Genomic DNA, 25,385 nt, shown 5'->3' on the forward strand with positions numbered 1-25,385 from the left:
CAAGCCAAAGCCTGTACTACGCCCCCCCATCCAAAGCGCAGTGAAATGAAATAGTGGGGGCTTTGAACGCCGCGCAAAGCACAAGAGAGCCTCGGAAAGGATTGACGGCTTTCACCGGTAAGTGTGGCACTCTCCTGCCTTCGCTACTCGGACAGCCCGGCTCCTGGCCCGAAAGCGGCTAGCGGGCTGGGGGCGTGGCCTCCTTCCGGCCGCCGCGCGCCAGGCAGCGCCGCCAGGGGGCGCCCTACCGACAGCGCGCCCAGGCCGCGGCCTGCGTTTGGCCCCTGCGGGCCGCCGTCGCCGCGCCCGGCATTCCGCCGCCGTTCGGCTGCGCGGCGTCGGCTCCCGCGGCTCTCGGTGGCGCCGCAGTCGGACTCCCCGGCGCTCGACGGCCGGCAGCGGCGGCGATGGCCCCCTGAGCAGGCCGGGAGCAGGTGGCGGCGGGCGGGCGGGCGGCGGGGCCCAGGCCCGGGGTCGGGGCGGAGGCCCGGGTCGCGCCTCTTTGTCTCAGCGGGCGGCGGCGCGGCCCCGGGCTCCCGGCGGAAGTGGGACGCGCTCGGCGCTGGGGCCGCGGCGGCCGCACCATGAGCGATATCCGCCACTCGCTGCTGCGCCGCGACGCGCTGAGCGCCGCCAAGGAGGTGCTGTACCACCTGGACATCTATTTCAGCAACCAGCTGCAGAGCGCGCCGCTGCCCATCGTGGACAAGGGCCCCGTGGAGCTGCTGGAGGAGTTCGTGTTCCAGGTGCCCAAGGAGCGCGGCGCGCAGCCCAAGGTGCGGCTGGGCGAGCGGGCGGGTAGCTTCCCCGACTGTGTTCCGGATAGGCAGACTGGTGTCCTTTCCCCCAGTGCTGACGAATGTTTGTCAACCCGCACACGCCCTTCGTTACGGGAGCTCCGTCCTCGCCCTTTGCGTGCTCCTGCAGCAGCGTTCAGATCCCTTCTCTGAGGTCCTGAGGCTCTGCTGTGTGCCTGTTTCGCAGGGACTGTGACAGACGGGTCTCAATGGTGTTAGAGGAAGAGACTTTGGAGACTGCCCACTCACTAAAGGCCTGTTAGCTTGTCCTTGAGAGGCTCAAACCGTTTCGGGTCATTCTGGGTCCTCCAGAATGATGTATGATGATATATGTGACTTTTTGCTGAGATTAACAGCAAAGTTCTATCCACTGGGACTGGAGCTTCATAAGGGTAAAAAGTATCCTGGAGAAATTAATATATTTTCTGTTTTCTTACTGTATGAGTTAATAATTATGTTGGGGCCAAATTTCTTATAATTTTCCCTGGATTTGTTTTACAGAGACTGAATTCACTTCAGGAGCTTCAACTTCTTGAAATCATGTGCAATTATTTCCAGGAGCAAACCAAGGACTCTGTCCGGCAGATTGTTTTCTCATCCCTTTTCAGTCCTCAAGGCAACAAGGCTGATGACAGCCGGATGAGCTTGTTGGGAAAACTGGTCTCTATGGCTGTGGCTGTGTGTCGAATCCCGGTGTTGGAGTGTGCAGCCTCCTGGCTCCAGGTATTGCTCTAGAGTAGCCTTGCTCCTGAGTGCTTCTGAAGAGGAGTTTATTGTCAGGAATTTTCATTTAACTGGATTTCTGCAGAGGTCTTATCCACATATATTATGTCCTTGATTGTCACTGTCCTGTGTCGTGATACAGTACCGCAGTCCCATTTTTATATACAGATTGTAACCATTCTTGAGAACACAGTGGTGTGTAATGGCAAATGATTTTTTTCTTTTAATAATAAAAGAAATGGGTCCCTCTTTGGAGCAAGTGAAAGTCTTTTTTCTTAGGTGAAAATGATAAGGTAGGATTTTGGAAACAGTATGCATGCAGTCTCAAAGGTAGCAATTTTTTTTTTTTTTTGGAAAGATCACTATATAGCTGACTACAGCCATACCATCCTGAATGTGCCTGATCCCATCTGATCTTGGAAGCTAAGCAGGGTCAGGGCTGGTCAGTACTTGGATGGGAGAAAGATCACTATAAATCAAATTATGGTGATGTTTACCTATCATTAGAAGATTTTTTGTTATGTAGCTAGGTCAGTAAGCATGTGAATTGTTTTGCTTTGTTCTAGGGTAACATCACAAAGTTGATGCTCTTCTAATGGATATGGATATAAATGCCTTCTAGAGTGTTTTTAAATTTCAAAAGGAAAATATCTATCTACAGTATATTTAGTGTTAAGATAGTATGTAAGAAGATTCACTTTGTTTTGTTTTTTTACTACTCAAAGTCTGAAAGATCGATAATCCACTGAGAGAAATTATTAGCCAAAAATTTTGACTGATCTGATCCTTGGCTAAGCTAACAGAATTTACTGCTATATTTCATAAGCCTGCTTCATTCGCAAGCCCTTGAAATCTTTTTTTTCTCAATTTAATGTTTTTCTTACAATCTTGTTTATCCTTGAAATTTGGCTAGCAAAAATACATTGTTGTTTGTAATACACAGCTAAATGTCAGTGGAATCTGTGCCTTAATTCTCACCAGTTCAATTTCTAGAGCATCCAAATTCATCATGCATGTTGTATTTAACCTTGGGTTTACTTTATTTCTTGAGAACCTAGTGAAACCAAGTTTAGCATCTTTTAACTTGTCATATAGTTTTCCATTTATCTTTTGAGATGTGGTTGTGCTGGCATTTTGGCAAAAATGAAAGATGTCAACAACGGGAAAGGGGCTTCATGGTTTGGGTCAGGACTTGCCATGGTGGGGTGAGGGGCTGCAGCTTCCTCCTGGGGAAAGAGAGAGAAATTGGTGTTTTTAACAGCTAAGTTTGGTGTTGTGGGGGCAGATTTTAGCCTGAATGAACAATCTGGCTTGCTGTCTCCTTGTAGTCTCTCCCACAGGACAAGTTGGCACCCTAGCGATATAGCTTCCTGAACAGCTGCTGAATGTGGCCAGAGTTTCAGATTGACATGTGGATGGGAAGGAAAAAAGGCAGGGAGGGTGGTGATGTAGGATTCAAAGGTGTTATAGAAGCCTTTTGAAGAGAGCAGGATTGTAAGGGAAATTTGGAAAGTACTGCTCTAGACAAACATCTTAATCATGGAATTCACAAACTCTCCTAAATCTCTTCAAAGTGGTAGCAACTGTTAATCCCCATAGGGTTACAAAAGTTATCACTTCCTGACCTGAAGTCAGAAACGATCTTTCCTAAGTAAACTTTAAAGCAAGGGTTGGCAGATGTTTTATGTAAAGGGTGAAATAGTGAAATATTTTAGGCTTTGCGGGTCACATAGTCCCCTTTCACAACTACTCAACTCTGCCCTTGTAGTGCAAGAGCAGCTTTAGACAGGAGGCAAATGAGTGAACATGGCTGTGTCTCAATGAAACTTTATTTACAAAAATGAGTGGAGGGATGGATTTGGTCTTGTGGGCTTTAAATTGCCAACTCCTGCTTCAGAGTAAGCTGTTAATTTCTTTTTCCCCTCTTGGAAGTGGTTCTGCCAGTTCCAGTGGTATTCAGCGTATGTACATAGTCTACTTGGGAGTCTCCTAGCTCATGACACCTGTAGTTATGTGGACTGTGGCTTCTTTCCAGCGGACGCCTGTGGTCTACTGTGTGAGGCTAGCCAGGGCCCTCGTGGATGACTACTGCTGTTTGGTGCCGGGATCTGTTCAGACGCTGAAGCAGATATTCAGTGCCAGCCCTCGGTTCTGCTGCCAGTTCATAACTTCCGTCACTGCACTCTATGACCTGTCGTCAGGTAAACTTTAAACAGGTTGTTTCTGTTAAAGCAACTTCAACTGATAGCCAGTTTGTTTTTTTTTTCTACTGAATACCCAGGAGAAATGTCCAGCAAATGCTTTGGCCTTTTCTGTCTGAAATGTGTGTTTTTATTGTAAGCTAAAGGTGTGGGCCACCTCGACTCATGCAGTTTGCTGAGATAGAGCTTAGCCATTTGCCTGAGTCAGAATGGTCCAAGTGGCAGACAGCCCAAAAAGCCAGGGTCTGGCATCTGATGAGCCATGGCCTGCTCCCTGGACATATGATTTGTGTTTTTAACCACCACTTTTTATTCTGAAAAATTTCAAAACTTCAGAAAAGTTTCCAGAATAGTACAACAAATTTTCATACACTTGTTACCTAGATTCAACCATTAACAACATTTTGCCATATGTTCTCTTCTCTCTTTGTGAGTGCACACGCACATACCCCCCCCAAATGTTTTTTTTTTCCTGAACTATTGAGAATTTGTTGTTGATATCAGTCAATACTTAAGCATGTATTTCCTAAGAATAAGAACATTCTTTTACACAACCATGGTACCACTGTCAGACCTAAGAAATTTGATGTTGATGGAATACTATTATCTAATATAGCCTATATTCAGATTTCCCTGATTATGTCAATAATGTCTTTTTTTTTTTTTTTTTTTTTAAAGAGACAGGATCTCACTGCTGCCCAGGCTGGAGTGCAGTGGTGCAATCATAGCTCACTATGGCCTTGAACTCCTGGGCTCAGGCGATCTTCCTGCTTTAACCTCCCATGTAGCTAGGACTACAGGTGCGTGCTGTCACACTCAGCTAATTTTTAAATCGTTTAATGCCCTTAGCCTTATCTTTCTGTTTCTTTGCTTTTTTTTTTTTTTTTTTTTTTTTTGTTTAAAGAGACAGGATCTCACTGCTGCCCAGGCTGGAGTGCAGTGGTGCAATCATAGCTCACTATGGCCTTGAACTCCTGGGCTCAGGCGATCTTCCTGCTTTAACCTCCCATGTAGCTAGGACTACAGGTGCGTGCTGTCACACTCAGCTAATTTTTAAAGTTTTTGTAGAGACGGGGTCTCACTGTGTTGCCCAGGCTGGTCTCAAACTCCTGGCCTCAAGCAAGCCTCCTACCTCAGCCTCCCAAAGTGCTGGGATTATAGATGTGAGCCACCACACCCATGTCTGGCCAATAATGTCTTTTATATCCTTTCATTTTGCTCTGAGGGATCATACATAATACATAGTTATCATGTCTCTTTGGTCTTTTTTTTTTTTTTTCAGACAGGGTCTTACTCTTTCACCCTGGCTAGAGTGCAGTGGCATTATCACAGCTCACTGCAACCTCAAACTCCTGGGCTCAAGCAATCCTCCTGCCTTCAGCCTCCCAAGTAGCTGGGACTACAGATATGCACCACCACGCCTGGCAATTTTTTCTATTTTTTGTAGAGGCATGATGGGGTCTCACTCTTGCTCAGGCTGTTCTCAAACTCCTGGCTTCAAGCAATCCTCCTGCCTCAGCCTCCCAAAGTGCTAGGATTACAGGCATGAGCCACTGTGCCTGACCCTGTTTGGTCTTTTTAAATCTAGAGCAGTCTCTGGCATTTAAAAAATAATCTCTCATGACACTGACATTTTTGAAGAGCTCAGGCCTGTTGTTTTGTAGACTGTCTCTTAGTTTGGATTTGTCTGATTGTTTCGTTATGAAAAGATTCTAGTTAAACCCTTTCAGCATCAGTACTACCTAAGTGATGATGTGTCGTTAGTGCCTGACGTTAGAGGCAAACGTGTTGGTTCCACTATTAGTGACATTTGGGGGACTTCCTCAGCAGGATAACAGTGGAGGTCCTCAGGACAGCCATGTATATTTAATAGCATTTGGCTTTGGCTGGGAGAAGCCTGATGTCTCTCATCCCTGAGCCCTGTGATCAGACTCCCAATTAAAACAATTTTTAAAAACTAGAAGTTAATCAGCTATGATCAAATTAGGGCAGGGGGCTCAGATCCTTGCCTGTAGGGCTCTGCTGCTCACTTCCCTCCCCCAGGGGTGCATTCCAAGGAACAGAGATTGACAAGCAAAGATTTCCGGTACACTGAATCCTTTTGTGTCTGTATCCTAGTGTGGTCACCACTTCCCTGTGTGGCTCCCAGGCAGGGGGTTGTGGGCATTGTTTTCCATGTGGGGAAGTTACAGGCCTTGGTGACTGGCATTCTGTCCAGAGCCGGCCTCAAAGCCTTCTTTTCTGCTTGTATTTTAGCTTCCTCCTTTTCTGTCCTTGGGTCTTGCTGCTTAGAGGGCTGACAAATGGTCTCTTTTTTATTCTGGTCTGATAGCTAAACCGGCATTTCGGGAGCCTTCAACAACATGTTCCATTTTTGTTCAGTCCAGTATTGGTCTCCTGCCAGCCCCCTGACTATATTTGAGCCTCCTTTTATTTATAACTTTTTTTCTTGCTGTTAGACTTTTTAGCTGTCTTGAGGAAGTTCGTGTGGAAATGGTGTGAACATTCAAGTGCATACCATATTCACATGCTAATTTCTTCTTTGTGTTTGTTTTTTGTTTTTGCAACAGGGTGTTGGCTCTGTCACCTAGGCTAGTGTGCAATGGTGTGATCCTAGCTCACTGTATTCTCAAACATCTAGGCTTAAGCTATCCTGCCTCAGCCTCCCAAGTAGCTGGGATTATGGGCACATGCCTGGTTAATTTTTAAATTTTTTCTAGAGACAGAGTCTTGTTATATTGTCCAGCTTCTCGAACTCCTGGCCTCAAGTGATCTTCCCACCTTGACCTCCCAAAGTGCTGGGACTACAGGCGTGAGCCACCACACCCATTCACTAATCACGTACTTCCTCTTTGTAGCGGGTTGCTACTGGAATGGGAAGCAGGTCTTGTAGAGCAGTGCTGTACCACCAGAGTGAAATTTTCCCTCGTTCTCTGCTGCAGAGTCTACCTAAGAGCTCTTAATAGCTGAAAACAATATTCAGGCCTTTTTTTTTTTCCAATAAGAAAGATCTGATTAAACTCAGTTTATAGCCTCATAGTTGCCTTTCAAGTCGTCAGGCGATAAGGACAGAAATTGGCCTTATTATTGGGAATGAATGAATTAGCAGATGGAATACGAGATAATATTCGGGGAATACCACTGATGTACGAGAGTACATCTGAGACACAGTATCTTTTTCTTAAGTCCGTGTATCAGCCCGATTGATGTGTTGGTGATTTCTCAAGTCCCTGAGCACACAGTAGTGGCCTTGGAGGCCACTGTCAGAATGGTAATTGACGCTGCTCTTGGGTACTTCTAGTAACAGGAGAGCATTCTTGACGGGTCTGTGCCTTCAAAACCACAAAAAGGAAGAAGCTCACCTAACCATACAGAACCTCCTCTTGCCCAAACAGTGCCAAGAACTCGTGTCTCTGAGTAGGAAGGTCATTGAGATTGAGGGCTCACTCACAATGTACACACACACGTATGGCTGGAGCACACGTGTACATGTGCACACATTGCCTCGAGGCTGGTGGAGATACCTCAGCTTAGATGCGGGGGAGGTTACACTGGTGGAGCGGGTGTGAGCCTCGCATTGCCTAGACAGAAACGTCGCTGAGGAGTTAAGGGCTGGACGCAGGACAACTGCTGCCTGCTGTTGCTGTCATTTCACAACAGAAGGGGCAGCTTGGGTGGAGGGTGGTTAATAGTAAAACTATCAGTAGGAATAATCTTAGAAAAAAAGACCAAGTTTCCTGGGAAAGAGTGATTGGAAACCTTATACCAACATGTATCTTGCTCTCCCGACACTGCTTCTTTGTGGTTGGCTTTGAGTGACCTCAATAGCCTAAATAGGGCTCTGACATCCTTAGTATTTTAAATAAAATTCCACACTTTTTATGTCCAAAACACTTTACCCCTTCCCTCGTGTGAGTAGGTTTCCTCCCTGTATTGGGTGTCTCCCGCGTGGTACAGTGACAGCTATGGTGGCCTTCAGGGAGCAGCTCAGAATCCTGCAGTCATCTGTCAGCTGCCTAGGGCCATCCCAGCCCCAAACCTGGAACCTTGGTCGAAACAACAGCCTGATCTGTGATCCCTGAGACCTGGCACACTCTACAGGCTAGACAGAGAATAAGAAGAACAAGTATTGACACTTATTCTGGGCTTACAAGTGTGCTGGGCACTGTCTCAGTCTTTTACACAGATTAACTCATTTAATCTTCCAACAACCCCATCTATTATTTCCACACAAAGGATGAGGAAACTGAGGCACAGTAATATTAAGTAACTTCCCCAGGACTCATCAAAAGTACGTGGTGGACCCAGCCTGGCTGTTAACCACTAGGCTATGCTCCCCATCCTGGGATTGGCGTGCAGTGCCCTTAGGCTGGTTGTGTGCATACGAGTGGGTCCCCAGCCCCCTCTCTCTGGGCTGCACACCCCACAGCTCATGGGAAAGCTAAGCCATTCTAGGATTGTTGACTTAATATTTCTTGAGCCTCTTGCTTGGCCCAACAGTCCTGGGCACGGGTGAGGTAACACTGACTAAGACAGAAGTCCCAGCCCTGTGTGGCAGATGTTCTCAGAAAGAAGATAGGAAACAGGCAGGCAGGGAGCAGTGATCTGAATGCCAAGGTCAGTGCTGTGAGCTTGGCTGTCCATCTTTTCTCTTTCCACTTCCCACTCCTGTCCCTGAGCTGAGAACCCATCTGACCTGACAGTCTTTGTTTGCAGATGATCTCATCCCACCTTTGGACTTGCTCGAAATGATCGTCAGCTGGATTTTTGAGGACCCAAGGTTGATTCTCATCACTTTTTTAAATACTCCGATTGCAGCCAATCTACCAATAGGATTTTTAGAACTCACCCCGCTCATTGGATTGATCCGCTGGTGCGTGAAGTCCCCTCTGGCTTATAAAAGGAAAAAGAAGCCCTCCTTATCCAATGGCCACGTTAATAACAAGCCTGCCAAGGACTTGGGTGTGGGGATGGACCGAGACTCCCACCTCCTGTACTCGAAACTCCACCTCAGTGTCCTGCAGGTTCTCCTGACGCTCCAACTGCACTTAACCGAGAAGAATCTTTATGGGCGCCTGGGGCTCATCCTGTTTGACCACATGGTCCCGCTGGTAGAGGAGATCAACAGGTTGGCAGATGAACTGAACCCCCTCAACGCCTCCCAGGAGATTGAACTCTCACTGGACCGGCTGGCACAGGCTTTGCAAGTGGCCATGGCCTCGGGAGCCCTGCTGTGCACGAGAGGTGGGTAATGCCTTGGCCAGGCCTCCTGGGAGGGGAACACCACTGCCTGGCAAAAGGAGAACAGGGACTCCACCAGAAAAATACTGTTTTTGCTTCTGTTAGGACGTCTCATCTTGCTGAACACGGGAGTTGGGGGAGGAGGGTGGATGTCACAGAACATCTCCCAGTAGTGCCCTGTCACCCTGCCTTCCCTGCTCACAGCCATCAGAGTTCTAATATACCACAGATGTGACATCTGAGCGTCTCCTAACACTTTTTGCCCAGGACTGGGGACTTCTCAAGAGCACAGATAATATCTTTCCTCTGGAGGAATCTCATTTTTCTGTGTCCTTTTTTATTGAAGTATAATTTACATATGATAAATAATGCACAAATTTAAGTGCAAAATGTGATGAGTTTTGACAAATGTACATATGCACGTAGCTGCCGCCCAGGCAAGACACACAACATTCCCGTCACCTGCTTTGAGGGTTCTTAATTCTGCATTTCCTTGCTCAGAGGCTCCCAGAGAATGATCTGGTGCGAATGACACGCTTGGGTTTGCTTTTTAACTGTTGACTCCCTCTGGAGGGTTGCCTGTGGCCTTGAGGGGTGGTCACTGGCGGTGGGTTTCCCTCTTAGCACTGCTCTTGGAGTGCCTTGGGTGTCTGGTTGCCAGTGAGAGCCCTGCTGCCAGTGGCCATCTGACACACTGCCAACAGGGCTACCCCCTTCCTAAGTGATGTCTTCTATTTGAGGCCTACTTTGCTAAAGCAAAAACTGAAGGAAATGAGAACCCAGCTTCTAAGTGATGCTAGGAAAATGTAGTGTAAGGCACTATTGCGGTCTTGCTGGCATCCTTGAAGAGAACATCAGTGACTATTTCACTGTGTTGCCTCCAGTCTGTTCCTTAATCATTTCTCTCTTTAATTTCAGATGACCTGAGGACCCTGTGCTCCAGGCTGCCCCATAATAAGTAAGTACCCTCTCAAAACTTCCAGCTGGGCCACGTGCTGGGCCAGGGTGGGGGAGGCAAGGCAGAGTGCATCCCTTTGTTCTGGGCTCCTTGGGGAGGGTTGGTCTGCAGGGTCTAGAGCTTCTCCCTATAAGGAGCCCCTTAAAGACCCGGTGATAAGTGGGGAATGGACATGATGGGAGAACCCACGTGAGAGGAGCCCTAATTAGAGAGCAAACGTGAAAAAATGGACCTGGGAGTTAAGGAAAGAAGCCAGAGTAGCTCCAGGTGTCGCTGAAAGCTGCTAAATGAGCGTGCACCTGGGTAGTGGTGGGGCTGGTGCAGTGGTGCCCTGTCGATGACATTGTGAACTGCACAGCCCTTTGGGAAGCACCGCAGAGCCACAGCCCTAGAGGGTTATGCTGGTGCTCGGCCATCAGGTGGCAGGGACCCATCAGGTGGCAGGGACCCATCAGGTGGCAGGGACCCGGGTCCTGAGTGCGGCTCTGTCTGTGATTTGCTGTGATGCTTGGGAAGTCTCTTCACCTGTCTCTGGGCCTCAGTTTCCCTCCTTATAAAATGGGGAGCAGTACTATCGTAAAGTTCTCAGCATAGTCCCTGTCACGTGGAAACCTCTCCATAAATGCAGTCATAGGGATAAAAAGCAGGAGCTGTGGTCACACGGATTCTCGTAAGAATCCCAGCTTGCTACTTCCTATCCATGTGACCTTGGGCAAGTTCCCTACCTTCTGCTGCCTCGGGTCCTTCGTCTGGAAAATCAGGACAATCCTAGGACCTGCCTCATGACCCGGTGCTCCCCCAACCCCCGCCATAGGGTTTGTGTGAGGATTAAATGAGTAAAACTACAGAAAGCACTTAGAACAGTACTTGATCTGTGGTGAGTGTCTAACAAGTGTTAGCTGCTGTTGCTATTACTATTCTTTCAGTAACTTAAAAATTTCACTTCTGTGTCTCGGCCTTTAGATAAAAGGCCAAGAGGCATATATGCAACAATGTTTCATACAGTTGCAGTGTGATTCCAGCAAAAAACCAGAAGCAACCAAAGTATCCCACAGCGCAGGGATACTCAGTAAGCTAGTTGTGATACATCACAAGGATAGAATATTGTGTATCCACCAAAAATAGTAATTGTGACAACTGTGTAAGGAAATGTTTATAGCTGAAGGCAGAACTCCTGTGCACAGGGACCGGGTTTATAGAAATGAAAAATGACTGAGTTAACTTGGTAGGTTATTAATGTTCTTTCTTCAGACCCCATTGCATTGGTCTTAAACAGGGAGTAGTGGGGTTCCAGGTGCTCACAGCCACTCGGGGCCTGGCCACAGGCTCTGCCGTGTGCAGCGAGTCTCGGTGTGCTGGCAGGTTGTGACAGAAACGTGCATAATCGGCCAGATACTGATTCACAGGCAGCAGAGGAAGCGCATCCTTGTGCTGTGTTTGGGGACTCTCGTTCCCACCATGCTCTGCCAGGTTCTGCAAGGGAAGAGCAGCTCCGGGAAGGTGTCTGCATAGATGCAAAACCTGAGGAGGTGGAATGTAATGATCTTGGAAGGGACAAAACTGTTCTGCCTGAGATGTTATGTCAACACAGTGGACAGACTGTTCAGGGGCCACCTTTCCCTGAGGAGCTCCCGCCGTCCTTTTCTTTCTTTTCTTTTTTTTTTTTGGTCCGAGCTCCAGAGGCTTCCTCAGCATCTGAGGACATTGTTGGTATCTGTTGGCACCTTTTACTCTCTGGCAATAGTTCCTTCGTGATATTCCTTCTTTGTCCACAGCTTTTATTTAATGTTTTAGTGTTTTCAGGGAATTAAAATAACGATAGGATGTAAATCCTCACATCATTTTAGTCTTATAACTAGGGGTCCACGTTGGAGTCCCCTCTGTACCTTCTCAGCAGTCCCCTGCTGGTCCTGCCTTGGAAGCTTTGACTCCATCCCTTCCTGGGAGCCTGTGGCTGCCTCTCCTGACACAGATCCAGGGGAGTCCCCGACTCAGGAAAGAGAGGGGACAGGTAGCCGCTTGCAGTGTTTCTTTGGTTTCTCATGGTCTCTGTGTGGTCTTCCCACCTAGACTGGAAACTTCCTTAGACTATTTCTGTCTCTGGCAGGGTGTGTAGGTTCAGATAATCCCACATCCTGAATTTTGCTTCTGTAGTGCTCCCTCCTCCTTGGGTTTGTTAATATTTTATCGAATTTCTTACTCAGGGTTATAGAAAAGCAGTAATGGAAATGAAAAGGGGCCCAAAGAGCTTTGGACCACTGAAGTGCACCAGGCTTCCCCGTGCCCTCGGTTTACTGCCCAGGCCTCCCTGAGGCGCTGGCCCCAGCCTTTGTCCTGGGGGGGGGGTGAGTCTGCCACAGACCAGAGCAAGGGAGTAGGCAGGAGGCAGTCAGGGCCACAGAAAGGGGAAGTGGCCTAGAGGACGGGCTGTCGCCAGCCCAGTGGGGCAGTGTGTGGGGAGGGTCGGCTTGAGCAAGTGATGGGGCTTGAGCAGGACCTGGCAGGTGGCTTTGGGGAGGGAGAGACCAGCAGAGGCACTGCAGACACAGGAGGTGGCTGGGCAAGGTCCCGGGGTGAGGTCAGGAGAGGAGTGGGCAGTGCAGGTCTGTCTGCAGTGGGGCCTACTCCAGGGGGAGGCGGGGTTGGAGGAGGCTGTGTCGGGAAGGTGGGAGGTGGGTTGGGGGACCTGAGAGGTTGTTCTGATCAGGGTAGAACCCATAGGGAGTTGCTCACTTCAGGCTGACAGCAGGACTCAGGTGGGCCGAGGCTGGGAGAGCTGGAGGTGCCGGGCAGAGGTCGGGGGGGCGCGGGTTCTGGGAGTTCTGTTCGTCCTGGGGGAGGTGGGTTAGAAAGGAGGGCCAGCGAGAAACTCTTTCAGGTGTCTCAGGAGGGACCCAGCAGTAGAAAGTGCTGTTGGAGTCAGGAGGGAGGAGGATGTCTAGAAGGTGGCGGCTGTGGGTGTGCTGGACCCCAAACGGGGAGCCCCAGGCGCCTGGGCTGGGTGGTCAAGGGTAGGAGCATAGGAGGGCTGGGGAGGGCGCGTGGCTATTCCCGGAGACCCCGGTGTGAGTGGGGTGGAGGTGCTCCTGAGCAGAGGGTCTGAAGCTCCACCGGGCGAGGGTGGGAGAGGTAGTGGGCCCCAAAGGTCAGTAAGGGCCACCAGGCCTCGCCCACTCCGGAGGGGCCCTGTGCTGGGCTTTCGATTTCAGGGTCATGTGCAAGGCCAGCTTTCCTGGAGCTTACGCTTGGGATTCAGTTAGGGCCTGTCTCAGGGCGGAGGGGCTGCCACTGGAGCCTGTGAGTGGACCATAGGCCCAATGCAGGCCCCTCCCTCCATGCTCTGTTGCCTGGGGGAGCCTGGCCTTCCCGCCAGGTCCCTCCTCTCTGGCTCTGCGTGTGTCCCCGTGTAAATCCTCCGGCCGTAGGTCACCTCGGTGCTCACCACCTGCCTAGAAACCCGTGTGACTGGTGCCTCCCATGGGCATGGGCGCCGCTGAGTCCCAGCCAGGTGCAGGGAGGGGTGGAGCCAGCGTGCAGTGCGTGTGCGCAGGCGGGTCCCCTGGACTCGGCGGCACTAACCCCTCTCCTTGTGTTTGCAGCCTGCTCCAGCTGGTGATCTCGGGCCCAGTGCAGCAGTCGCCGCACGCAGCGCTCCCCCCTGGGTTCTACCCTCACATCCACACGCCCCCGCTGGGCTATGGGGCTGTGCCGGCCCACCCCGCCGCCCACCCCGCCCTGCCCACGCACCCCGGGCACACCTTCATCTCAGGCGTGACGTTCCCATTCAGGCCCATCCGCTAGGCCGGCCCCTCGTGTGCCGCCGCGCGGCAGTGTGCCTTCTGCGCCTGGGTTGGAGAAAGCCTTCTGAGAGAGGGGTGACAGGCCCCACCGAAGAGGACCTTAGGGAAGCAGCCGCGCCTCACCAGTAGAACCGACTTGGTGCAACAGTTCTGAGTCGTCGCAGTCCAGGTGCCTCCTACCTGGTCACATTCTTAAAAATCCAGATTGGATGGATGAAAGGAAGAACGCACAGCCCTCTGCAGAGAGAGTGCTGTGGGTGTTTTTAAATATGCCAATCCTGTGAGCCTTTGTTCTCGCGTGTCATTTCAGACACACTCTAAGCCTGTGCGTGAGGAGTGCTGAGGAACAGCCGCACTGCAAGTCCATGGGGCTGGCCTCCTCGAGAAGGCGACGTGTCCCGCCAGAAATGCAGGCTCTTTCTGCAGCTGTAGGAGCTCAGAGATGAAGCGTCTTGACCGTGAGCGTGTACGCAGCCCACGGCACGGCTTGGGAAAGCCTGTCAGGATTTCCCATCACCTCGGAAAGGAACTTCTGTTTTATTGGGGGTCTCTAAATTTTCCTACGTTCAAATAAATTTTTCTAAACAGTTTTATAGACTTTATGGAATGTATTTTAACAACTTTATAAATGTGAGCTGTGGGAGTTTTCTCCCCATTCTGCTATGATCATGGTAAGAAGGTTGAGCACAAGTTTTTAGCCACTTCTTTTGACAGAAACACCTTGGACACAGTGTCTCCACCCCCGGCCGGGCAGCCGAGGTCAGTTGGCAATAGAGCGCTCCTGATCTCTTTGCTCTGGGCCCACGTTCTTTCTTCCCTCGGGTACAAAATAGAGGCTTCAGGAATGTTTTTCTAGTACATAATTAGAAGGTGTCTGTTTAATTTTTTAATTTCGGTAGGAAGGAAAGGTCAGGAACCATGTTACTGTCCCTCAACCCCCCTCCCCGTGCAGGCTGAAAGTGAGCACTCAAGGACTGAGATTCACTGGTAGGGATGAAATTTAACCTGTGATTCATTACCCTTCTATTCCTGTTTGAAGGCCATGACTTGGAGGATCAGACCAAACGAGATGATCTCTCAGATTCCACGTACATGTGCACGTGTAGGGTGTTTCTCAAGATCAGGAATGTGCGCTGATGCAGTTGTGTGTAAGGGCCATCCTTGGTTGACAAGGACCAAGTGTCCTTTCTTAGGACAAGAGCCTGCAGCTTTCCTTGGGCCCCTGGAATGTCAACCAGGTCCCCGTGGCCACAGCCAGAGCATGGGACCAGCCTGCAAGGTGAAGCCTAGCAGGGATCTGTTTTCAAATAGCTTTCGAGGAACTTTATAAAGGAACTTTTCTTTGGGTTTGATTTCATTATCTCTGATTGACCATGTCTCCTGTTCATTGTGTAAATCTGCTGATGTCAGATCAGGAACTGAAGTAAAGTGTCTGCTTCCATCTCTTTTAGTGGGACCATCTATGAAACTAAAGAGATGAGTGCTGGGCTGGTTCTTAGTATTTCACTCTTGTACCAAGTGTTGTAGAAAAGGATCCAAAAGTAGCTTTCATGTTGCTTCCTAGTTCGAAAAGGTCTCTGAACAATTGGGCTCTCAGGGCTCCATCTTACAAGGTGTCCTGCACCAAATGTTTCCAGGGGCTAGATAGGTCTCAGCCCTTCTCAGACCCAAGGTAGTTCTTGCCAGAATAAGAAAAGAAAGAAAAAATGTAAGAAATAAAGCTACTGGAGCCACAGACTTCCTTTGGTGGTATCTTAGCAGTGTGTGGGTAAATCAACCTATTAAAAATGCAGATACAGGGAGACTGTTCATACCCTCACCAATTCTTGCTTTCCTCCTTATCAGTAATGAAAAGAATGCCTCCTGCTTCGTAATTATTATGTGCCAAGCACTTGCAAAGTGTTTTACATACATTAAAAATTGATGTATGACAAAATATTTGCAACATATTCAAGTATATCTTTACAGAATGTATGAAGAGCTACAAATTAATGAAAAAACATTCTAATAAAAAATGAGTGAAGGATGTGAACAGAAAATAGGAGAGAAGATACAAATGGCCAATAGATATTAACAGATTACCTAAATGGTAACCAGGAAAATGTAGATTATATTAAGTAGCAAGGTGCCATCTTTTTACTTACTCTTTAGATTGGCAACACAGAAAGTGTAGCTAAAGGTGCGGAGAAGCAAGCGTCACGCTGAGGTGGAGTATATTGGTTTGGCCATTCTGGAGAAATTAAAAAATAGAATGGCCTTGTGACCCAGCAATTCCGGAAACAAGAAGGGGCGTTCAAGGATGTTTGCTGCTGTATTGCTTTTTAAGTAGCAGTTTTATTGAGATATAATTCACATGCCCATGTAAAATGTGCAATTCAGTGGTTTTTAGTATATTCACATAGTTGTGCAACCATAATCACCATCTATTTTAGGACCTTTCATCTCCCCATACCCGTTAGCAGTCACTACCCTTCTCCCCACATCCCCTGACAACCACTAATCTACTTTCTGTTGTCTGGATTTGCCTTTTCTGGATATTTCATATAAATGGAATCATACCAAATGTGGCCTTGAGTCTTGCTTTTTTCACTTGGTATAATGTTTTCAAGGTTCATGTTGTAGCAGGTGTTAGAACTTCATTCCTTTCTATGGCTGAATAATCAGCCACTGTGTGGATGGACTGCGTTTTGTTCATTCATCAGCTGGTGGACATTTGGGTGGTTTCCACTTTTTGGCTATTGTGAATAATGCCGCTGTGAACATTTGTGTACAAGTTTTTGTGTGGACATGTGTCTTCAGTTCCTTTGAGACACACACACACACACATTAATGGAATTGCTTAGGCAGTATTTTTTTGACAAGGGAAAATCCAGAAACAGCTTGACTAGCCATCAGTAGGGGACTGGCTAACTAGGAGCTGTAAACTCAGAAGTCCTTAGGGACCAGGCAGGTAAATTCAATGTCAACAGTTGACGCTACCAGGATCAGACACCAGGAGGGGCTGGGTGCTGGGGACTATGCTAATGTGGGGGGCACAGAGCTGATCGTTGCTGTACTTGAGCTCTTAGGCCAAGGTGTTGCCAGGACTTTTAGTTTTCAAGAGATGAAAATATAATTTTTTATGCTGTATTTTCTTAATTAAAAACCCCCCACCTTTAGAAACTATAGTGTTAGAAGTCAGGTTAGTGGTGGAAGATGGGTAATACCAGGTATGTATTGCCAGGATTTATTGCTAAGTATTAATAATAATTTAGAAAGCAAAACACAGAAAACTATGTACAGTGAGCTACCTTTTGCGTGAGAAAGGGCGTGGGGAAGTATACGTAGAAACAAAGGATAAAGGAGAAACAGTATAAATCTTAGCCTGGGTTTTGGGGAGGAGCAGACAAAGGGGGCAGGAATGGAAACAAGACTGCTGAATGCACCATGGCTTAAGGTTTGACTTTGGAACCATATAAGTGTGTAAAACAATGAAGTCAGGCAGAAACACAAACTCAAACAAATGAAGTGGACTTGGTATCCAAATTGCTAGCATAACCCTATAGAAAGGGGATTTTCCAGTTCCTGTAAAATATAGTAATTTAATTGCGTCTCTGCCTTCTCCAACTTATGAAATGATGTTCAACATCACAAAGCATTTTAAAAAATGTGCATTAAAGCAATGAGATGCTTTTGTCTCTCACAGGGCAGTTGTTAACATTTGTTGTTGGCGAGCAGATGGGGCATCTCCCCCATCCTGCATCTTCTTCTTGATAAGGAACTTCACTGGGCAAGTGCTAGACAAGTATCTGCTCAGGGGAGGCTGGGTCCCCCAGTGAGGTCTCCACCAGCACGTCCTTCTCCACTTCCCAGACAAAGTGTGGTTCAGTAATAGGCAGGAGCCATTCCCAATGTAGGGCACATCTGAGAAGATGGTTTCCTAGAAAGTTCTCGACTAACCCCAAAGGGACCAGAAGTAGGGACACGTTCGTTTTGGTGTTGGACATTGTTGAGGATTTGGTGCCTCTATTCTGAGGCTCTGATCATCTTGCAATTCCCCTGAGAAGTTGATCACTGAGGTATTGTTGGGCCACTAACCAACCCTACAGCATTCTACTATTGTATAATATTTTTTTTGGTACAATGAGATAATAGTGTTTTCTTCTCTAAGCTTGTTTTAATTGCATGTTTCTGAAATTTGGAACCAAAAGTATCCTCGATATAGCGGAGTGGTGGGGAGACAGACACTCCCATTCTTGGCTGGCAATGATATAAATCAGTATAATTTGCCAGGGGTCCATTAGGCAATATCTATCAATATTTAAAATATGCATATCCTTTGACAATTCCATTGCTAGGGACATATCTCACAGAAGAACTCTCACAATTAAAGTTTTATGCACAAGGTTATTTGCAATAGCAAAAAACAGAACACAGCTTAATTATTTGTAGAGGACTGGTTAAATTAAGTTATATCCTTGAAATTAGAAGCTAGGGAGAATTTTAAAATTTAAATTAGGCAGCTATTTGTTCTACTTGGAAAGACATCGAAAGTATATTTTGTTTGAAAAGCAAGTTGTTAGCTAGGTGCTGTGGTGTGCGCCTGTAGTCCTAGCTACTCAGGAGGCTGAGGCAGGAGGGTCACTTGAGCCCAGGAGTTTGAGGCTGCAGTGAGCTATGATGGTGCCACCACACTCCAGCCTGGGGGACAGAGTGAGACCCTGCCCCGCCTCCCCAAAAAGCAAGTTGTTGCAAGTCGATGTGTGTATTATAAATAAATAACAATATATTCTAGTTATGATGGCTCTCTGTTGTTTTTGTCCACCCAACATCCAGTCCCTCGGGCGCTCTTTTCCTTTTACCGAGAGCATCCTGATTGCACCCCTCAGGCCCTGGCTTCCTTGACCCCAGTAGGGGACACAGGGGCGGCAAAGCTGAGCATTGCAGCTGAGTATTGCAGCCCCTGTGCTGATTAGCTGAGAATGAACACGTGACTTGACCAGGGCAAATGAAAACCAATTCCTCTCTTTCTGATGAGAAATTCATAGTCATTTGAATTGTTGTCCCCTATTTGTAATGGGATGTTTTCCTCTAGCTGCTCTTAAGACATTTTTCCTTATCTTTGGTTTTTAGTCGTTTGATATGATGTATTTGAGTGTGTGTGTGTGTCTACTTTATCCTTTTTGGGTTCACGGAGATTTCTGATGCTGTACACTTAAGTCTTCCACCAAATTTGAGATGTTTTCAGCCATTATTTCTTCAAATATTTTCTCTGCACCAATCTCTTTCTCCTCTCTTTTAGGAACTCAGTGACACTAATGTTAGACCTTTTGATAGAAATCCATAGGTCCCTGAGGCCCTGTTTATTTTTTTGACCTTTTTCACCTTGCAATTTCTCGTGATCTATCTTCGCCTGTACTAGCTCTTTCTCCTGTCATCTCCATTATTTTATTAAGCCTATTCAGTGATTTTTTAAAAGATTTCATATATATATGTATTTAAATTCTAGATTCTTCATTTGGCTCTTTTTTTTTTTAATAGTTCCTATTTATCAGCGAAAACTTGTTCCATTTATTTTGAGAGTGTTCACCTTTACCTCATGGAGGACAATTATAATAGTTACTTTAAAATCTTTGATAATTTTAACATTTGCATCATCTCAGGGTTGACATCTATTGACGGTCTTTTCCCTTGTGAATTGGTAAGATCTTCCTGGTTCTTAGCATGTTTTGAAATTTTGGATTGTATCTTCTATATTTGCAATACTGTATTATTTTGTGAGACTCTGGGTCCTATTACATTCTCTGGAGAATGTTGGAATGTTGTGTTCCTTTGTTTGTTGTGTTGTTTTTGGCAGACAACCAACCTGGTTAAGACCCCAGGCTGTCTCTTTCCTTCTGTGGGCAGTGGTCCCAATGTCAGATCAGTTTTCAAAGCCTTTGCTGCTTGGGTCTGCCCCTTGCACATAACACTCAGGGGCTTTGCTTGTGGTTTTTATCATAGTTCAGTTCTCAAACTCTTCACTGTTTTTTTTGAGGGGGGCATGCTCCATGGATGTGCTCTTGGAACTTGTGTTAGTTCATATGCAGAATTAGGGAAGCCCCTTCTTAAGCTCTCTCCTCTCCAGAATTTCCTCCATACGTGCTGACTCCCAGGAACCCCTTTTCCAATTCTCTCTGACCAGGAAGACGAGGCTCTCCAGGGAGATTTGCGCCATGTGCCGTAGCAGGGTTCTGTGCAATGGAGCCTGCCTTTGGGGTGAAAAGGCAGAGAAAAAAAATAACAGGGATTCCTCTCACACTCTTCACACAGCAGAGGACCCTTTTTCCTGGTTCTTCTATCCAGAAATACGGATTTTCTTTCAGGACTTTAGATGCCCACACCACCACCGCCACAGCAGTGTGGTTCTGCGGCTGGCACTGGCTCAGGGTAGGACCAAGAGAGAAAGAGGAAGAAAAATACGGAGATTCTCTCCCACTCACCTGCTCAGGTGGCCACTTTCCTAGGTGTTCTGGCTATACAGACAGGCACTCTCGGGGTTTGCTGTCTTTACCTGCTATATAGTTCCCTCCTTCTGCCCACTGCAGGCCCAGGCTGGGAGACACTGGAGGGAAAACACCAGCCCAGCCTCTGCCATACTGGTTTTTCTTCATGTTTTGACTTTCCTTCCTGACCTGCCTGCCATTACTTACTTTTCAGTCTTCATATAATTGCTTTCTGTGTTCTCCCGAGTTTTCAGTAGTAATCAGCAGGAGAGGTAGGTGAGTCCCCTCTCACTTCCTTAGAAAACCTTCCCACAGATGCCATTTGCTCTTTCCTTAGACCTGCTAATCACCTGAGAGGCAGAGAGCCGATTACAGACACTCGTGTGCCAGGCTTGGGGGTTTTCTGGTGACATAATACAATCTCATAAAACCTAGGCCGATTGCTAATAATTTCATTTCTAGGGCCACAATGACAAATTTATCATAGCCAATGCTTTCTGCAGGGCTGGCCACTCTTGGGTCCTGAATACCTTGCCAGCTTGATCACATGTTGTGTTGACTACCTGGCTTAGTGTGGACTGGTTAGCTGCCACCGACTCCCAAACCACCCCAGAGTCCTCCTCCAGGGGCCTTGGCCTTGGGCCTGGATGGGGAGCCCCAGGCTGGGGTGGGGTGGGAAAGCACCTGTAGTGGACACCAAGACGTACTACCTGGACCCTCACCCATTCAGGACTAGAGGACTTGTTCCCCTAGCGATCGGCTGGTGGCTGTCTTCAGAACTGCCTCCACTAAAGAGACCTTGCCCAGAGTCACATCCCTCCCCAGGGCTGCCCATATGTAATCACTGATGCAGGTTTATAAAGTCCCTGCCTCCTTGTCCCAGCTTGGGGCAACTCTGAAGAGCCCTCCTGGCTTCCCAGGTCCTCATGGGGTCAGCTAGGCCTGTCCCTGAGACCATATCACAGTCCAAAGCCTCCCTTCACCCAGCGCCCCTTCCTTCTCTTTTCCCCTCTAGCTCACAAATGCTGGTTTCAAGAAGCCTCCACAGGGAGGCTCCTACATGCTCACCTCTCTCCCCAGAGGCAGCTTCCTGGAAACCAAACCTGTGATACAACCTTTCTTCACCAACAGGCCTGGGTGTGTCCCCTTTTGTTCCCGTAGCCTTAGGGGTGCTAATCTCTGGTAGTCGCATCTTCTCCTTTGTCATACTCCAGCCCTTTCAACATGTCCGCAGTCATTCCGCTGTATTCGATATTCCGTTCAAGTACTTAAGAGTTCTTCTGTTTTCCCAACTGGAGTTTGAGGGGCTCAGGCCAACAGAGGTTCCCCTACCTCACAGTTGCACCATGTGGAACACATTTCCCCCAGCGCCACCATGGCAGGGGGAGTAAGATGGAGGTGGCACGCAGCTCCTCAGTGCTTGGGCTCAGAAGTAGCATGTGTCGCTTCCTTTCGTAGTTCCCTGGCCAAATTAATCATTTAGCTGTAACTTAATTGGTTGGAAGACTTGGAAATATAGGGGAGCACTTGGAATGTTTAGTGAGCCCCAAGTGTCTCTGTCACAATGAGTTAATCAAGAAAGAGAAGGGCATGGTGTGAGAAAACAGAGATTAGTGTGAGCAAGTGTGAGAGAGACAAAGTCTCAGAATGATGGTGGGGAGAGAATCCCAGGGGGACAGCTGGGAAGGAGCCCTGAAAGCAATCTGCCCAACACCGATCCAGAGGAAGGAGGCTCCAGAAGGGATGTCCCCAGGAAACAAAATGAAACAATACATTTCAGACCAGTTTGGCTGGGTGGAAAGTTGGACTGAGTGGTGTTTATAGAGCCAGAGGAGGATGTGGGAAGATTTATTAAGAGATTCTAAGAATGAATCAAAGCAAATAAAAATGAAAAAAAAAAGGAGAGTGATTAACTCCAAAAAGAATTAAGAGTTGTACAGAAGGAAACTAATAAAAATACTGGGCTTGGCAGTGAAGGATATTTACGTAGATATAATTATGGAAACAGTAAACATGGATTTAACCAATCCTGCAATAAAACTGTATTGAGAGGTGCAGCACTGCAATGCAATTCTGGTGCTAACCATGAGAATTAGCACAGACAGGTTAAGGGCACAGTCCCCAAAAAGACACCTTTCCTTCAGATATAATTCCAGGGTTCCCAAGCCACCCACACACTTCTGACCAACTGGCTACAAGTTTGGGGTTTCCATGACCTACTCAAGTTTGATAATTCCCTAGATCAACTCATGGAATTCAGGAAAGCACTGTGGTTATAATTACAGTTTTTATTATAAATAACACACATCAAGACCAGCCGTGGTCTAGGAAGAGACCCGTAGGGCATGATCTGAGAGAGTCCCGAATGTGGAGCTTCTGTATTCTTGCCCTGTGGAATCAAGACACATCAGTCTCCCCGCACACGGGTGTTTATCATAAACCAGGAAGCTCACCAGAGCCTTGTGTCCAGAGTTTTTATTGGGATCTCCCTATATAGGCAGGATTGATTTAATCACCGGTCATGTGATTGAACTTAATCTCCAGCCCTCTTCTCTGCCCAGGGGCCAGGTGGATGTCACAAGACTCAATACCCCAACCCCAATCACATGGATTGTCTTTCTGGTATGACCGGCCCCCACCCAGAAGCTATCTAGGGGCCCACCTGAGTCACCCCATTAGCATAAACTCAGGAAGGGCTCACCATGAATAACAAAGACATTCCTATCAGTGGGGACAGGCCAAGGGTTCAGAAACTCTGTCTCAGGGACTCAGGACAAAGGCCAAACAAATCTCTTATTATTCAACAGCATGATGAGAGGGACAGTGTGCATGTGTATGTATGGTTTCAAGAGTTAAATCTTCATCTTCCAAAGTGAGATGTCAAAAAATTCTATCTAAAGTGGGGAAAAAAGGTGAAGTACTAGCATTATAAGCATGCCATTTAAAAATATGGTGACAAATGCCAGAAGAGAAGGGGAGTGTCCAGTCTTCAGAAGTAAGGAGAGATTTTTGTTGTCACTGTTGTTGCTAAAAGCCTTGTAGAACTACTTGACTTATTCAACTAGGCATATGTATTACCTTGATGGAAATTAAAGAGAAAAGGCCGGGCACAGTGGCTCATGCCTGTAATCTCAGCACTTTGGGAGGCTGAGGCAGGAGGATCACTTGAGGCCAGGAATTCGAGACCAGCCTGGGCAACATTATGAGACCCCATCTCTACAAAAAATAAAATGAAACAATCAGCCAGGTGTGGTGGTGCATACCTGTTGTCCCAGCTGCTCAGGAGGCTGAGGCAGGAGGTTCATTTGAGCCCAGGAGTTTGAGGCTGCAGTGAGCTATGATGACACCACTGGGCTCTAACCTGGGCAACAGAACACAACCCTGTCTCAAAAAAGGAAAAAGAAAAAGAAAAAAAACTAAAGAGATAAAAAAGGAAGAAAAAGGATGGATTTTGAGTAAGGTGCTCAGGAATGGGTGTGCAGAAGGAATGGCCCTGGGGAGAAACTGGGTTCAGTAAAACCTTCCCTGCATGTTTCCATGCTGCACGGGGCAGGCAGTGAGCTCAGGGAAGGAAGCAGAGCCCACGAGGGGTCAGAGAAGGGGCAGACAGAAGGGGAACCAAGGTGTTTCTCTCTGCAGCTCCACAGACTTGTCCAATGTTGCTCAGAGGCCGAACAATGAGATGTGGGATTTAGTGACACTGAGGTTGCTGGTGACACTTGGCGGGGGTTGGGGGTAGTGCTGTCTGGCTGGAGTGGTGCGGTGGAGGCTAGGCTGGAGAGAAGGTGGGATGGGCAGATGGGGACATGGAGAAAGGAAGTTTGGCCACCGAGGGCAGGAGAGAGCAGGCTAGCATGTTTTTAAGGTGGGAGAGCACTGAGGATGGGGGGATGCTTGGCAAGAAGTCAGCAGAGGGAGAGGCTAAAGATTGGCGGACCAAAGGGGCAGGCATGAGGTCTGCAGGAGGCAGGAGGGGAGGGCCAGTGCACGCCTGCCCTTAGCTTACACTGGCTTTCTCCTCCTCATCTGCTCACTTACTCCGCCTCCTGCTATCTGTAGTGGCTGCTGTCTCCACTTCACTGGCCTCAAGTTACCTGGTGGCAGGAGGTCCCTGGATGATTCTGCTTCCAAAGCTGGGTTCCTGTTGCTGCACTTGTCCCCCGACCAAGTGTCACACGTGGCCTGCTGCCCCCCAAGCTCCTAGTCTGGGGGTGAAGCTGCCAGAGTGCATGTTTTTCAGGCAAGGGCCAGAGGGGAAGCCCAAAACTCCAGTGCCTGTGGGGGCCAGGCAGAATCCAAGAGTGAGACAAAGGTGCCACCTGTGGGACAGCAGTGTGATCAGGCAGACAGTACTGAGGGACTCATGCCTCCTCCGTGGGGACATTCCTACTGCACCGGAGGAACAGCTCTCTGTCCCCAGATCTTTGGGTTTTTCAAGAGAATTTGAGCATCTGGATTTGCATGTGAATTCTCCAGATTGGAGGTCTGTGCTCTGAGGACAGGAAAGCAAAGAGCTGGGATATTGAGATGGTCCAGGAAGGGCTCCCTGGGAGGAGACCCCTAACCCAGGCAGGAAGCAGCTTGGCAAGTCTGGAGGGGAGAGGGTGGGAGAGGTGGGAGGGCCTGACCACTGGCCTTGCAACCAGAGGAAGGGAACAGGGGGTGGAGACGGGGGAGCCCAGCTCTGCTAGTTCACCAGGGTGGCCTCGATGGATGGCCCGTTTGATCCAGGCGGGGCGGGTCACAGCCCACTGACCGGGCTGGCACACACTCCCCGCCCTTTGCCAACCTAGGGGTCCAGGAGGAGGGTTCCACGGTGTGGACGGGGGCGGCCTCTTTAGGGCCTGCTCAGGCGTAGGGTGGCGTCTTCCCATTAACTCAGCGCCATCTAATTGGGCGCTAATTAGCCACAATTTGTACCCTGGCCAGAGGCGCCTTGAGGCCACGCCTGCTCTTCAGGAGGTGGCAAGGATCGGGCTGGGAGCCCCGCAGACACCCAAGCAGCGACAGTCGCCAGCCGTGGCGCGCGGACACGCGCACCAGGGATGCGGCGCAGCGCGCGCTGCGCTCCGCGCCGGCTGCCCGGGACGCACGCAGGGCCCCGCATCCTGTCCCCCGGCCCCGGTGAGTGGCCGGGCCGGGAAGGGTTAAGCCCACAGAGCTGCGGCGGCCTAGAGCGGCGGCGACGGGGGCCGGGGCGC

General features: G+C 48.4%; 1 protein-coding gene across 1 annotated transcript; it reads left to right on the forward strand.

Annotated features, from left to right (window-relative positions):
- Positions 1-311: 311 nt before the first annotated feature.
- Positions 312-14,285, forward strand: LOC105806093 (chromosome unknown open reading frame, human C7orf26). The gene is made up of 6 exons (XM_012639162.1): positions 312-776; positions 1,299-1,520; positions 3,556-3,721; positions 8,438-8,965; positions 9,881-9,920; positions 13,520-14,285. The coding sequence occupies exons 1-6, from the start codon at positions 585-587 to the stop codon at positions 13,719-13,721; spliced, it is 1,350 nt and encodes a 449-aa protein (XP_012494616.1). The 5' UTR covers positions 312-584; the 3' UTR covers positions 13,722-14,285.
- The last annotated feature ends 11,100 nt before the right edge of the window (positions 14,286-25,385 follow it).

This window comes from Propithecus coquereli, unplaced genomic scaffold, assembly GCF_000956105.1.
Source record: "Propithecus coquereli isolate 6110/MARCELLA unplaced genomic scaffold, Pcoq_1.0 Scaffold137, whole genome shotgun sequence".
Taxonomy (NCBI): Eukaryota; Metazoa; Chordata; class Mammalia; order Primates; family Indriidae; genus Propithecus; species Propithecus coquereli.